At 48.9% G+C, this 15,468-nt stretch overlaps 4 protein-coding genes across 4 annotated transcripts; 3 read left to right on the forward strand and 1 right to left on the reverse strand.

The window, feature by feature from the left end:
• The first annotated feature begins 2,104 nt into the window (after positions 1 to 2,104).
• Positions 2,105 to 3,445, forward strand: LOC125318310 (feather keratin 4). Its single transcript, XM_048288909.1, has 2 exons — positions 2,105 to 2,163; positions 2,621 to 3,445. Exon 2 carries the CDS (start codon positions 2,641 to 2,643, stop codon positions 2,989 to 2,991), a length of 351 nt encoding a protein of 116 aa, XP_048144866.1. The 5' UTR covers positions 2,105 to 2,163; positions 2,621 to 2,640; the 3' UTR covers positions 2,992 to 3,445.
• Positions 3,446 to 7,420: 3,975 nt separating this feature from the next.
• Positions 7,421 to 9,087, forward strand: LOC125318311 (feather beta keratin-like). The gene is made up of 2 exons (XM_048288910.1): positions 7,421 to 7,517; positions 8,406 to 9,087. Exon 2 carries the CDS (start codon positions 8,423 to 8,425, stop codon positions 8,753 to 8,755), a length of 333 nt encoding a protein of 110 aa, XP_048144867.1. The 5' UTR covers positions 7,421 to 7,517; positions 8,406 to 8,422; the 3' UTR covers positions 8,756 to 9,087.
• Positions 9,088 to 9,942: 855 nt separating this feature from the next.
• LOC125318244 (scale keratin-like) lies at positions 9,943 to 11,775 on the reverse strand. Its single transcript, XM_048288830.1, has 2 exons — positions 11,685 to 11,775; positions 9,943 to 11,329 (listed from the first exon to the last, which is right to left on the reverse strand). The coding sequence occupies exon 2, from the start codon at positions 11,310 to 11,312 to the stop codon at positions 10,446 to 10,448; it is 867 nt and encodes a 288-aa protein (XP_048144787.1). The 5' UTR covers positions 11,313 to 11,329; positions 11,685 to 11,775; the 3' UTR covers positions 9,943 to 10,445.
• Positions 11,776 to 13,650: 1,875 nt separating this feature from the next.
• On the forward strand, positions 13,651 to 15,345 carry LOC125318249 (scale keratin-like). The gene is made up of 2 exons (XM_048288839.1): positions 13,651 to 13,757; positions 14,389 to 15,345. Exon 2 carries the CDS (start codon positions 14,406 to 14,408, stop codon positions 15,117 to 15,119), a length of 714 nt encoding a protein of 237 aa, XP_048144796.1. The 5' UTR covers positions 13,651 to 13,757; positions 14,389 to 14,405; the 3' UTR covers positions 15,120 to 15,345.
• The last annotated feature ends 123 nt before the right edge of the window (positions 15,346 to 15,468 follow it).

A 15,468-nucleotide genomic window follows, 5' to 3' on the forward strand; every position in this document is an offset into this window, starting at 1 on the left:
ACTGGGCCAACCCCAAGGGCAAAGTCCCAAAGCCAGGTGAGGGCAATCCCAGGAACCCAGAGAGGGGATTCTCCCCCTTGGCTCTGCTCTGGGGACATCGACCCGGAATTGTGTCCAGTTCTAGAATCTGGCCAGATTATTGTGGGAACCTCAAATGGCTCCAGAAGGTCCACATGAGCTCAGTCCAGAATTAGGGTTGAGACAAAAGTAAAACCCAGCAGAGAAGGGAACTCGGGAGTTGCAAGGATTTTACAGAGGCTCCAAGCCTTTGAGGAACTAATTCTTCATAATGAGCTAATTAATTACAATTCAAAATGAATTGCAGATGCCACTCTTGCCAGGGAAATTCTCTCTGCTTCTCTGTGGATTTTGGGATCGCTTCTGTGCCTGGAGACTTTACCCGGGGATGACTGTGAGTAACCTCCCAGTTCCATTTTGATTAAAAATCTCTTTTTTCAGATGTTCAGTCACTCACAGGTCTCTCAGGAGGATGTTCTCACATTATGCAAGAAGTCTTAATTATAATCTGAATATTTAGGTCCGGCCTTGATGGCAAAAATCTGTGAACTCTTAATTCACTCACTTTAATGCATCTCAAAATCAGGCCATTAAGTCATTCTGAGTGTACAATCAAATAAAGGCTGGAGTTAGAACAATATTTATTGCAATTATTTACCAGAAAGGCTCCAAACAGCTCTGAAAATGTTGCCAGATATATTTTTAAATTCTCAGACAGATTTTAAATGTGTTTTGTGTTATCAAGCAAATCTCGCACGAAGGAAGAATTTAAAAAATTGAGGAAAATAAAATAATGAAAATAAACTGTGGATGGTGTTATGCAAATTAATTCCTCAGCTAACTTCCTTGAGAGGAAATAATTTCTGAAAACAGCTGCTAATTCCTTACAACATGGAGAAATACTGAAGAATGCACAGCCAAAAACAGCCAAGGAAATATTTTTGAGAATCCCCTTGAAATAGGAGATGGCTCAAACCAAACCTTGAACTTTTCTTCTTGATTTAAAAGAAAGCAGCTGTAATTCCAGCAGATAGAAACAATGCCATCAATTTCACAGCCCAATCACTGCCCTGCACCCCCAAATCTTCAGAACATATGATTAAATAAGATACAAGAATTCAGATCTAGGTCAGGCATCTGAAATGTGCCAGGGACGGGACATTTGCATGGTGGCACTTGAATAAAGCTGCTGATAAACTTTGAAGTTCTCGGGAAGCTCTGCCCAAGCCAAACAAGTTTCTGTTCCCAGGGGATCCCCACAAAGCCAGCCCTAATTTAGGGGTGATTTACATGTCTCAGGAGTGGATGTGCAAGGAGAGCAAGAACCTCGGAGGTAATGCCTGGATCCAGGATTGCTCATGGATTTGGGGTTGGAAAAGAGCTCCAGGATCATCAATCCCAACCTGTGATTGATCCCCACCTGGTCACCCTCGATGTCTCCTCGTTCCTGGGGCACCTCCAGGGATGGTGACTCCAAACCTCCCTGGGCAGTCCCTTCCAAGGCCTGTCTGCCCTTTCCGTGGAAAAATTCCTTCTTCCTTCCCTAGAGAGCCTCTCCATGCCTGGAGGTGTCCAAGGAATGACTTGATGTTGGGCTGGTGACAAGGCTGGGATTGGGAACAGCTTGGACTCAATGATCCTGGAGCTCTTTTCCAACCTCAGGGATCCCGGGATTCTGTGAAAAGCAGCTCAGACCTCCAAATACTCATGGCTTGCCTTCCAAAATCTGCAATTCTCCATTAATTCCCCCAGGATTTACCTTGCAGAGGAGTGCACAAGGGACTGCATTATGCAAATGAGGCTTAATCTCCTGTAATGACACCAAGCAGATCCCAAAGAGGTTTGAAGGCTGAATAAATCCTGCTGAATTAATCACTGTAGTGTTCCCAGGAATGAACCTGACCCAGAATATTTTAAGATGAAAGCACCTTGTGGTCAGATAGACAAACCACAAGATAAGGAAGTGAGGCAGTAAAAACCACAAATACTGAGGCAAAAAAACCTGTAATCAGTCGTGGCCCATAAATCACGTCTGGCACAAAGAGTGGCCCAAGTTGTTGGGCAACTCAAAACTCAGTATAAAAACCCGACCAACTCCAGGCTGTCCCAGCCATTTCTCTTCCCTCCTTTGCCATTGTGAATAAGGTGAGTTTGAACCTATTTATTCTCTTTATATAACCAGCTTTTGCCTTGATTTTGTAGTTTTCCCTCCCTCCTGTTGTGGCAGTTTTTTCTCAGAGGGAAGAAGGGGTTTTATTCCAAAGAGGGGGTTTTCTGTTGTTAGCGAGTTGTAAAAATCATTAATTAGCCATGCTGGCCATTCAGGGTTATTCGTTCAGTTTTGGGATCCAAGCAAGTTTTAAGGTTGTGCAGCTGCACTTAAATATCAGCAGTGAATTCTTGGGCCTGTTCAGAGTCCTGTGACTGCATCCCACCACAGCCCAAGTGGAGAATTCACCTGAGGCCAGAACATGAAGAGCATTGAAAATTCAGTTTCCTTCTCAATTTGCTCCTTGATCAACTCCTAAACATATCCTTGGGAAGCTGCTCTTTTCCTGATAAATGTGGGTGTAACACAGTACAGAATATTCCTGTATTCCAGAATTCCCTCCGGCCACAGCCATGTCCTGCTACGACCTCTGTGCCCCCACCTCCTGCGGCCCCACCCCGCTGGCCAACAGCTGCAACGAGCCCTGCGTCCGGCAGTGCCAGGACTCCACCGTGGTCATCCAGCCCTCGCCTGTGGTGGTCACCCTGCCTGGGCCCATCCTCAGCTCCTTCCCCCAGAACACCACCGTGGGATCCTCGGCGTCCGCGGCCGTCGGGAGCGCTCTGAGTGCCGGGGGGGTCCCCATCTCCTCGGGCAGCTCCTTGGGGCTTGGGGGCTTTGGCTACCCCGGGCTGGGCAGTGGCTACAGCCGGCCCTACCGGCGCTACAACCCCTCCCGCAGCGGCTTCTACGGGCCCTGCTAAGGCGGGAGGGAAAGCGGGAGGAAAAGACCAGGAATGCTGAATCCCACCCCGTCCCTGGAGCAGGACTGAGCTCACGGCTGCAGTTTTTGGATGCCGCATGAGACACCCCCAGGCTGGAGTTTAAGGAGCTGTGGGAGTTTGGCATCTCCCCAAACCAGGCCTTTGCTTGTCTTTCGTTGTGCTTTACTTCATATTTCTGATCAAATGTCTTTTCCTGCTTTTTTGTTTGTTTTTGTATTTGATAATAGGCAAAATATTAATTGTTAGCAATTGTTCTGCATGGCTGGATTAGCACAGGTCATTCATCAATGAAGAAGGAAGATTTCCACTTGCTGAGTGTGCCACTGCGAGAGGGATGAGTGGGTTCTGTCCTTACTGGACCATGGAAATGTGTTCCTGACTTTCACATTGCTTCCTTCCCTTCCTCAACCCATTAAATTGGTGCTGCATCACACCCCGAGTCTGCCTGACCTTCTTTGCTCTCCCAGCCCCTTTTCCAGTGCCTTTGGAAGTCCCCACTTCCAGAAAACACGACGCAAATAATTAATTCCAACTTCAAAGGAGAATGAGTCTGAGTCCAGTGGTGGAAAATGTTTAAAATCAAGCCTGAGACCCCTTACCAAAGGTAGAAAGGGACGACCTTCACCTGCAATGGGTGTCTCCTGCTGGGACATAAACAGGGAATATTTAAAGATGTGATACTTGGGAGCTCAGCTGAGATGCCTCAAGAAAAAAGTGGAGGGAGAGGCAGCAAATGGGGCAGCCCTTTGGGCACAGCCTGGAGCTGTTTGGGTGCAGCATCTCCAGGCAGCTGAGCTCAGCCCCTGGTGAGTCTGGGAGGGGAGGCAGAGAAGGATGGGAAGTGCTCCTGCAGGGGAATGAGCCTTTGGAATTTGCTGGGCTGGGAAACAAGTCTGGGACAGGAGATGGGAAACAAGTCTGGGATAAAGAGATGAAAGGAGTGAAATTTAAAGAATTTTTAGTTCTAACCATTTCTTAGGGTGTTTTCTTAAGCGGTTGTGTCTGGCAGAGCTGAGCTTTATCAGGCACTGCTTTACTCCTCCTGGACTGTCTGTGCCGGGATCAAGGTGCTGTTTAGACACCAGAGCTTTGCTCCCTGAAGGAAGAAGGTTTGGAAAGCTTCCCCTGAAGGCTCTGGATGACTCAGTCTCCTGTCAGCCCATAAAACTCCTGTTATCTCTGAAAAGTCTTGCTTGGAGTCTTTGTCTGCCTGTCCAGACTGAGGCTGAACTGTAATTAAAGATGTTGATGAGGTTGTACTGACTGCAGTCATTAGTGGAACGAAATTAAAGGAGGTAAACAAAAGAATTATTAATTTTAAGGAAGAGGTTTCCTTAATAAACAACAAAAGACAGTGGAAAGTTGGCAGTTTGATGTTCTATTACAGGAGGAGCTTGGTCTGGATTAAATGCTTAATTTAATATTTTTTGCCATCTCAGCCGAAGCTGTTCCCTGACCAAAGGTGATGAATTCCAAAAAGTCAATGGCTCCAAAGGGTTGTGACTGAGGCACTGCTGAGAAGGTGCCTTGGACATGTTAAGGTGGATATTCCTCATGACAATATTAATTTCCTTTACCCTTTCAATTCCCTTCTCATTAATTGAACCAAACTCCTTCCCAGATTGCAAAAAAACTCCCCTCAAATTTGGGGTGTTTCCTCCAAGCACTCGGAAATCACATCACGAGCATCTGATATGCAGCAAGCTTTACAAAACAAAATAAAAGACAATCCCCAAGCGTCACTTCCCTCCTTCATTCCTGTCACAAATGTTCTTTTTGGGTTAAAATGTGGTGTGGCAACAAGTAAAGCACAATTCTAAGGAAAAAAGGGAAATGTGGCTGGGTTTGCAGTCAATTAGAAAGTGATATATTCAGTGCTGCAGAAAATGAGTGGGATTTTTGTGTTAGACAGAATGTTTTTCACAGGGAAGAATTTTCTCTGAAGAGCTGGAACAACTTGGTCCCACAGAAATAAAAATAAACCCACGAGATGTTTTCGCAGTCCCCTGAAATATTTGCTGTCAGTGAAAATCCATTTCAACACCGAATTCTGAAAAGCTGAAGCCAGAGCTGCAGCATCTCCTGGGTTTACAGGGAGTAGGGAAGAGGCAGGAAGGCTCTGGAGAGCTTTTATGGCTTTCTGGGGCTGCCTGGAGGATCTGAGCCATTCCTGCACCTTTATTAAGCAGTCCCTGCAGGAATTGTTGGTTTGCTTTGCATTTGGCCGGGTTCCCAGCAGGGAAATTGGTTTATGTTTATTAGGGGTTTATCCTGGCCACGGATGAAACCCACGATCCACGAGGCCGCTTTCATCTCCTCCGTTTGCATCCATTAAATATTCCCGACTCCATCATGCCAACTCCACCTTCCAAAGTGGGGATGAGTCAAAATCCGATTTGTTTAGGAATTGGCTCTTCTCTCTGGCATTTTGGGCACACACCTGGGAGCAGCCCCTGCCGTGGCAGCGAGAGTTTTAATTGGAGTCCTGAGTGTGCAACTTCAGCCTTGATAAGCGCCCAGGAGATTTTGGATCGCTGCTCCTTGTAATATTCCAATGAGCAACATCCTGAAGCTTTTGGCTCCAGGGAGGGGAAGATGGAGCCAGCCAGACAAGTGGGACTTAGGAAGTAGAATTGGGGCTCTTTTTATCTTCTCTGTGGTTTTTGATGAGTTGGCTTTCAAACTACACTCTTAGAGTCAATAGTTAGTTATTGTTGTAAAGGAATGTCAGAGAATCAGGGAATGGTTTGGGTGGGAACGGGCCTTAAAAATCATCTAAACCACGGGCAGGGACACCTTCCACTATCCCAGGGTGCTCCAAGCCCCGTCCAACCTGGCCTTGGACATTTCCAGAGATGGGGCAGCCACAGCTGCTCTGGGCAACCAATTCTTTACCATTTCTGTGTGCAGTGAGAACATTGGGAAAGTCTGGTCAAGCTTAAAGGCCAGGAGAGTTTCCATCCATCGTGTCACTGGTGGGGGTCATCCCAAACTGGGGACATCAAGTGACTCATGGCTGGAATTGTGCAAATTCTGATTTGTATTTCAAGGGCAAGCTAGAAGAGCTGGAGCTGGTGAGGAAGTTCGTGACATCCATCAGGAACCTTGGCCACCCATTTGAACCCCTGGTCATGTTCAAAGAGTCCATCCCTGCCCATTTGCTGCTCACTCCCCATTTGCATGTCTGAGTGGTCGAGGGAAATGTTTTGGGAACTTGGAACACTTTTGTTCTTCAAAAGTCTCCAAGCAGGGTTTCTTTCCCAGGAGATGTTGGGGAAGATACTCCCAGTTCAGGGCTGATTTGCCTGTCTCTGCCTGGGAGATTAAACATGAGGAGTGACTGGAATGCTCAGCCCTGCCCTTCGGTCTGCTCCTGCATTGTCTGCAATTACTTTTTAATCTGGAAATTGCCTTTGAAAAGGAACTGGAATTGCTGCACACTGAGGTGCTCTTTGAGACGTGCAAAGTGAAAGCCAGGATTGGCTTTCAAAGAGGAAAAAAAGGAACAAGAACATTACAAACGTCTCTAAGTAACTGCTATTAATTTGGGGAACAATTTTGCATAATGGTGCAAGGCCTAGCAGGGGAAAGTAATAATTTAGTGGCAGATGTAAAAGGGTTTGGTGTCTTTGATGACCCCAAAGATGAGCTTGGGCAAGGCTTTGAGTGTCTCTGAGCAGCCTCAAATTCCCAGCCATCCTCCATTTGACCTCAATTGTTGTCCTGGAGTTTGATGGAGGGAGAAAACCCAACCTGGAGACTCCTGAGATGAAGGACTTGGACACTCAGTTCCCAAATTGTGTCTCAGATTCCATCATGGAAGTGGGGTGCTTTGATATTAAAGGAATATATCAGGCTGCTGATCCTCTTTCACCCTCTCTGCTGAGTCAAGAAAATAAAATCTATTCCCTCAAATAATCCATTTCCCAATACCTTTGAGAGTGGTGGAGTTTGATCAGCTCTAAATGCTTTCAGTAATAAAGTTATTTCCTTTATTTCCTCTGTTTGAGAGGAATTGGGCAAAATTCTGAGGCAGAAACAGAAATTTTCTGCCCTTTTCAGAGCAAGATGTGCCAAAAACTTATGCCCTCCATGCAGAGGCAAAGGGATTTCACAGGGAAGTTCACTGCATCTTTCCTGATGGTTTTATTCATCTGTGTCATGGTTCCTTAGGATGCAGAATAATTTCCTGAGTAACCCAGATGATTCAGCTTCTGACCGGGAATTAACCAGGCTTGTAAGATTTGAGGATAAAAGAAACCTCTCCAGAGGAATGCATACATTACAGGGAGGAAATGAAATCCAGGCAAGAAACACAAACAGAGGGGAAAAGTAAATCCCCTGCCGGGTGTATTTTGCATATGAGGAATCGTTAGCAATTGCCTGGTAATGGGCTACAAGCACAATTTGTGTCTCAGGTCCTCGGGCTCTCCGGGCCAGGGTATAAAACCAGCCCGGTCAGAGGAGCTAAAATCACTCCTGCTTTATTCTCCTTGGAGAAAAGGGTAAGTCTTGATCTGTTTCCTACTTTTCCATGTCCTGCATTGTTGTTGGTCTTGTATTTTCTTTTTCTACTGTTTGTCTGTAGCAGTGCAAGGTTTGTGCCCTTTAAAATTGTAGGGGAGGCCTCGAAGCAGCTTTTTCTCCAGGGAGGGACATTCTGTGAAGGGGTGGAGGTTGTTCGTGCTCTGACCCCGGATTCAGCCTCGTTTGGCATTTGCGTCACCCAAATCTTTTGGTTCCAAGGGGTTCCAACCTCTGCCTGGGCATTGCTCAGCAGCTGGATGTGGGGAATCCCTGCAGAGGTTTCGGCTCTCAGAATGGAATCACAAAACATTTGGGGTTGGAAGGGACCTCTGGAGATCTCCCAGTCCATCCCCGGGGTCAGCCGGAGCAGGTGACCCAGGAAAGACTCCAAGTGGGTTTGGAACGACTCCGGAGAGGGAGACTCCAGGGCAGGAGGGTCTGAGTGTCTCCAGAGGGAAATTCCCTGAACTCCCTTGCTCAGAGCAACCTGTGCCGGGGCCTCACCTCTCTCACGGTGAAATTTCTGCTCCTCACTTTTACTTGCTGAGGAATTGTTTTTTTTTCTCTCTCTTTTGGGGCAGAGCTTTTCCCTGCTTTTCTGACAGCCTGGTCCTCACTTCCCCACTTATTTCAGAGCTGCGGGAGGAGTGTGGTGGGAAAGGAGCTCTCAGAGCTGCTCAGGAGGAGGTGGAGCTGCCCTTTGTAGTGTGGAGAGGTTTGGGCTTTACTGAAATCTCCTTTCAAGCCAACACCAACCCTTTACTCCATTCTCCACGTAGTCCTTTGTGCTCTCCATCACCGTAGCAGCTTAATTACGTGACTAATTACAAGCTGTTCCTTGTATTCCCTTCTTCCCTGTGTTCCAGACTCGCACCCCACAGCCATGTCCTGCTACGACCTCTGTGCCCCAACCTCCTGCGGCCCCACCCCGCTGGCCAACAGCTGCAACGAGCCCTGCGTCCGGCAGTGCCAGGACTCCACCTACGTGATCCAACCCTCGCCTGTGGTGGTCACCCTGCCCGGGCCCATCCTCAGCTCCTTCCCTCAGAACACCGCCGTGGGATCCTCGGCGTCCGCGGCCGTCGGGGATGCTCTGAGTGCCGGGGGCGTCCCCATCAACTCGGGCAGCTCCTCAGGGCTCGGAAGCGTGGGATATTCTGGTCTGGGGGGCCTTTATGGGAGGTCCTACCGGCGCTCCAACCGCTGTGGGCCCTGAGGAAGCCTTGGGACAGCCGGGAAGGAACAACCAGGAGACGGAAAGCGCGATCCGGATGCAGGACTGAGCCCGTGCCCACTCGCTTGCTGACCCCCCGCAGCTTTGCCCTGAGCTCATGGGGCTGCAGGAGCTTGGCATTTCTGATTCGATGCCTTTCTGTGGTATCAGGGAGGTGAAAAATGTCACTCGATTGTTGCTGGGTGTCCAGCTGTAAAGCACTGCCTTGAAATGGGTGATTAATTTTAATCCATATTCAACCCTTCTGCTTTCTTACGCTGTACATTTTTTTTTAAATTCCACTTCTTGCTCATTAAATAGATGGTGCATCACAATTTGTGGTTTGCAATGTTCCTTCTCGCTCTTCCTCTTTGGAGCCTTCTCTGGGAGAAATTTGCCTGTGCATAAATTGTGAGTACCAGGCAGATCTGCATTTAAGTTAGACCACGCTAATTACTGAGGACTTAATCACAGATAAATATAAGCAATGAATAATATCCTTTTTTTTTGGTAGGGAATATTTTCCCTTTGTCTCATTTCTGGAAGAACAATTTGAAATAATCACCCCTGGCTAACAAAAAAGGGAGGGAAAGAGGTGGGAAAGCTAAAGCTGCTTTACAGACAAAGCAGGGAGGAATTTGCTCCCAATATCCCATCTAAACATCCTCTCCATTAATTTGAACCCATTTCCCCTTGTCCTGTCACTCCAGGGCTTTGGAAACAGTTTCTTCCCACATTTCTGGTCGGCTCCTTCAGACACTGGAAGGTGAAATTAGGTCACCCCAAGTCTTCTCCTCTTCAGGCTGAACAAACCCAGGCAGAACATTTAAAACCCAACAAATAAAATAAAAACTTAGGCCTGGTTCTTCCTTTGTTGTCTTGCTAGTTTAGAAAGGCTGCAATTATGTTTTAATTGCTTGCTAAATGATGTGGTGATTGAGGGGCCTTTCGGGTGCCACCAGAAATCCTCAGAGCAAGAACAATTACTCAGAACCTCGGGGAAGATAATGACGGCTAAATTGCTAAACAAACATTCCTCAACATCGTGTTGAGTACCACAATTAAACTCCCATTCCACATTTTAAAGACATGCAGCAAGGGCAGATCCTTTGATAAGGCTCCCTCAGCACCCTGGGGAGTTTTGCTCCCGGAGGAAAATAAAGAACAAATGAAAACCAGAGAGGCTTTTGTGCAACACAAACAGGGGTTTATTGTCAGAGAGAAGAGCAGCAGTGGAGCACAGGGAATCCAGGCAATCGCAGGGGCAGCAGGGGATGCAGGACTCGTGCTCTGGGAGCAGGGCCTCGCTCAGGACCAGGATACAGCAAGGGGATGGAGGGCTCAAGGTATCCCGAGGGGATGGGGAGCTCAGGGCATTCCCGAGGGAATAGGGGGCTCAGGGCATTCCCGAGGGGATAGGGGGCTCAGGGTATCCCGAGAGGATGGGGAGCTCAGGGCATTCCCGAGGGGATGGAGGGCTCAGGGCATTCCCGAGGGGATGGGGAGCTCAGGGCATTCCCGAGGGGATAGGGGGCTCAGGGTATCCCGAGGGGATGGGGAGCTCAGGGCATTCCCGAGGGAATGGAGGGCTCAGGGCACACCTGGCACAGGAGCTCCTGCCCGGTGTCCCCATGGCCCGGGCTGGGCTCCAGGGCTGCCACTGCCCCTGGGGGCTGGCACTGCCAGGGGCGCTTTAGAAAACCCCACAGCTCCCGCGGCGGGACCTGCCCCATCTCTGGAAGCCGGGCAGGGAATAGCCCAGGCCCCGGGAGGAGAAGCCGGAGCTGTAGGACCTCCCGCCATTGCCAAAGGAGCCCCCATAGCCCCCGAGGGAGCCCCCATAGCCAATGTCACCTCCATAACCCAGGGAACGGCCGTAGCCAAGGGAGCCCCCATATCCAAGGGAGTCCCCATAGCCCTGGGAGCCCCCATAGCCCCCACAGCTTCCCAGGCCAAAGGAGCCCCCATAGCCCCGGGAGCCCCCATATCCAAGGGAGCCCCCATAGCCCTGGGAGCCCTCATAGCCCTGGGAGTCCCCGTAGCCTGAGAAGCCCCCATAGCCCCGGGAGCCCCCATATCCAAGGGAGCTTCCATAACCCCCATTGCCCCCATAACCTCCTAACCCAAAGTAGCCTCTATAACCACGGGACCCCCCCAACCCAAAGGAGCCCCCATAACCCTGGGAATCTCCATAAGGTCCCCACCCAAAGGAGCCCCAGTTACCCAGGGAGCCCCCATAACCTCCAGAGACAAAGGAGCCCCCATAGCCTGAGGAGCCCAAATAGCCCCCGTAACCCCCATAACCTCCCAGCCCAAAGGAGCTCCCGTAGCCCTGGGAGCTCCGGGAACTGAAGGAATGTCCCAACCAGGCTGGGCCTGATGATGCCACAACGCTCTCCTGAGGGCAGGAGCTGAGGATGGGGCCCGGGATGGTCACCACCACTGGCGGGGGCTGGATCAGGGCTCTGGAGTCGGGGCACTGCTGCACACAGGGCTCGTTGACGCTCTCAGCGATGGGCTGAGGGCAGCTCACCCCACAGGACTCACTGGAGCAGGACATTCTTCTGTGCTGGGAGGCTGCAACACACACCAGAAAGGACTTTTAAGCTAAATTGGCTGAGAAGAGATGAATTAAAATTATTAAGCATTGGCTCTGTGTTTGAAATATCAGAGGGAAACAGATAAATTCAAAGATGCTGTCAAAGAAATCTCACTCTTGTATCAAGTCCACTTTTAACCTTCCTCTCACCATGATCATCCTTACGAGCAGAAATTCTGTGATGGATAAATGAAATAAATCTGTAGCAACCTGTGGCAAAGATTCACTCAAAAGTGTGAGACCAGCGAGACAGAAGCCAAGAGGAACAGAAAAAAAGACTCATTGACTTTATGTAGTAATTCAGATTTTATGAGGATGAGTGACACCACTTACCTTCTTCGCTGTAGGGATGGGAACAAGAGCAGTGGATGCACGGCTGAGGGTGATCTGAGCTTTTATATCCTCCTCAAAGCCACCCTTTGTGCCTCTCATCCTCATTTATTACAAAACCAACGCGATAGTGGGTGCTTCGATTCTGTCACCTCAGCACTGTCCCTCCCAAACTCGTGTGGGTATGATGCAACAGGTGATGGCAATCAGCTCCCTCTGAGGGCAACTTGAGGGGCTCTGAGGAACTTGCAGCTGAAGGGTGGCCACGGAGACATCGATTAAAGCCAGTCCTGCTTTAGTCCCATTTTAATGGGACATTTTAATGGTCAAGGAAGTACTTCCATGGTGTGAAGCCCTTTGTGGTCCCACCTTCACCAGGTGAAGGTCACCCAACCGGACCTAAAATTTTGGCTCTGAGAGGACACAAATTCTCCTTGTAGCTGAGTAGGGATCTATAAAAGTTGCCCCCAAAGAGGCAGAAATTGGTACAGCCAGAATAGGCCTTGGCCTGGAGGTAATTCCAAACTTGTCACTATTTAATTTGAAATCTCTACTTCCAGAAGTTCAGTTAGAAACACATTAAAAATCATGATTGTCTTTCCCCCACCCCCAAAGTACCGAGCACTATAGAAAAAGAGAGAATTTAATAAAGTAGTATTAAAATAAAAATAAATTTTATTAGGATGAGTCTGGGACATCCTGCAGTTATTTCTTTTCTTTCCTCTTGCAATTGTTTTCTAATTTTACAATATTGCAAAAGAGAGGCAATAAATTACTTCTAAATTGTAAAATAGCTCTGCTTGTGAAGTGTCATCAGGATTTGCTGATAATAATGAGAGGTACCTGGAGGATAATGACTTTAAGCTGCCTCACAAATACTCATTAATAGTCAGTGCTTGCAATTTCTGTTATTATCCTATTAAATGAGGGCCAGGAGTTATGAGGATTTATTCTGAGTTAGGAGCTCCCTTGTTATGAAACAGCATAATTTAAAAATACGCCAACCAATGTCACTCCTCTTGATTCCCTGATCAGCCTCTAATTAATAATTTCCATTCTGGCAATGATTTGATTTTCACTCCTGATATGAAATTCTTTATTTTATTAAGTATTAATGTGTTGTGGGTGATTATGACAAGTCCATGGTCTGGACTATTGAATGCAGCTCCTTCTTAATGTATGAGGCAGCATTTTGCTGAAATGCCTTAAATTTTAGGAGAGAAAAAAGAACCTGATTGCAAATTACCTGAATTTTCAGGCTTAACTATCGATGTTCTGCAAAAAGTGGTGTCAGACTGGTGTTCTAAAATCTCTACTCTTGGACTCTCACCTGGAAATGTTTTGTCCATGAAGTTGCACCTCATGACACAGAGCCCTCAGCTCACACATCTCTCAATCGGCGCTCCTGCCCAAGCTTTGGGTGCTGACATTTCTGTGCTCGTGTCTAACACACCAAATACGAGTTTCAAGTGAGTGTTCATAAAGCCTCTCATCGTCCTGGAAGGATCTGGAACATCCTCAAAGTGTCCCTGCCTCCATGACATTCCAAAGCCAGCAGGGAATGGCACAATGGAACCCACCTTGGAATTCACGAGTAATTAGTGGTGTTTGAGCTGCAAACAGATCTTAAACCCCCTCATGTTTCTCAAGCATTTGGAGATAATTGATATTCTCTTTCTTTTTGATACCTGTTTCCCTCTTTTTGTGCAGCTTCCGTGGATTTTCACAGGATTCACTTAAAAACCACCGTTTTAAAAAGACAGATAAATTAATTAATTTGAACTCATCGAACCTAAAGCCAATGCTCATGATGGGGATTACTATCTCATCATTCACCAGCTCGATGCCCTCAAGTCTGTCCTGACATCGTCTCACGCCCATTTTTGCGCGTGGGGAGTGGCAGTGCAAAGCCAGCAGAATTAAATCCCTCCATGTGAGGGTTGTTTTGCTGCTGTGTGGGACCTGAGGCACGGAGGGTGTTTTGTCCCTGTAAGCACTTTGGGAAATGTATAAAAGCTGTCGCGACTCGGAGCCTCTCCATCCACATCTCCCGAGTTATTCGCCTTGGTGAACAGGGTAAGTCCAATTTGAACTCCTCTATCCTTCTCTATCCTTTTTTCCCATCCAATTCATTAATGTTATGAATTGGTAGATTAAAAAACCGTGGGTCTCAGAAGGCTGTTAGAGAATAAAAGGTAAATTCTTACCATGCCACCTGGAATAACCATTTCCCAGGCATTTTAGTTCCAGTGCGTGACTATAAAATTTAAAAGTATTTGAGTGATCATTCCCACCTTGTGGGAATATTTCTTCCAGAAGGGTAAATTTTCTGGTTTGGAAGCTGAGGGCTACTTGGGAAGGAATATGAAACAATAAAAACTGCTGGTTTGTATCTGAAACTTCTTAACTTGTTATAGATACATTGCTAGATTTCAGCTGCTCTTAATAAATTTATAAAGAGATGAAAGGAGACTTGTCACGGTATAATTAGTGTAGGAATCACCAGAGATTACACCAGATGTCTTCATCTGTGAGTGACGTCTCAGGGATCCTGACAGCAGAGTCTAGAATGTGATTTCTGTGGTCAGATAAAGGTCAGATTTGGAAGGCAATGAACTCTGAGCCCTCAAAATTTCCATTGGAAAGCACAGGCAGAGTCAGGTGGAAATTTCAGGATCTGAAATCTGTTTCCTGGTGTGTGTTGCAGCCTCCCAGCACAGAAGAATGTCCTGCTCCAGCGAGTCCTGTGGGGTGAGCTGCCCTCAGCCCATCGCCGAGAGCGTCAACGAGCCCTGTGTGCAGCAGTGCCCCGACTCCAGAGCCCTGATCCAGCCCCCACCGGTGGTGGTGACCATCCCAGGCCCCATCCTCAGCACCTTCCCTCAGGAGAGCGTTGTGGCATCGTCAGGCCCAGCCTGGTTGGGGCGTTCCTTCAGTTCCCGGAGCTCCCAGGGCTACGGGAGCTCCTTTGGGCTGGGAGGTTATGGGGGTTACAGGGGCTCCCTGGGCTATGGGGGCTCCCGGGGCTATGGGGGCTCCTTTGGCTCTGGAGGTTATGGAGGTTCCCTGGGCTATGGGGGCTCCTCAGGCTACGGGGGCTCCCAGGGCTATGAGGGCTCCCAGGGCTATGGGGGCTCCCTTGGATATGGGGGCTCCCGGGGCTATGGGGGCTCCTTTGGCCTGGGAAGCTGTGGGGGCTATGGGGGCTCCCAGGGCTATGGGGACTCCCTTGGATATGGGGGCTCCCTTGGCTACGGCCGTTCCCTGGGTTATGGAGGTGACATTGGCTATGGGGGCTCCCTCGGGGGCTATGGGGGCTCCTTTGGCAATGGCGGGAGGTCCTACAGCTCCGGCTTCTCCTCCCGGGGCCTGGGCTATTCCCTGCCCGGCTTCCAGAGATGGGGCAGGTCCCGCCGCGGGAGCTGTGGGGTTTTCTAAAGCGCCCCTGGCAGTGCCAGCCCCCAGGGGCAGTGGCAGCCCTGGAGCCCAGCCCGGGCCATGGGGACACCGGGCAGGAGCTCCTGTGCCAGGTGTGCCCTGAGCCCTCCATTCCCTCGGGAATGCCCTGAGCTCCCCATCCCCTCGGGATACCCTGAGCCCTCCATTCCCTCGGGAATGCCCTGAGCTCCCCATCCCCTCGGGATACCCTGAGCCCTCCATTCCCTCGGGAATGCCCTGAGCTCCCCATCCTCTCGGGATACCTTGAGCCCTCCATCCCCTTGCTGTATCCTGGTCCTGAGCGAGGCCCTGCTCCCAGAGCACGAGTCCTGCATCCCCTGCTGCCCCT

The sequence above is a fragment of the Corvus hawaiiensis genome, chromosome 29 (assembly GCF_020740725.1).
Source record: "Corvus hawaiiensis isolate bCorHaw1 chromosome 29, bCorHaw1.pri.cur, whole genome shotgun sequence".
Taxonomy (NCBI): Eukaryota; Metazoa; Chordata; class Aves; order Passeriformes; family Corvidae; genus Corvus; species Corvus hawaiiensis.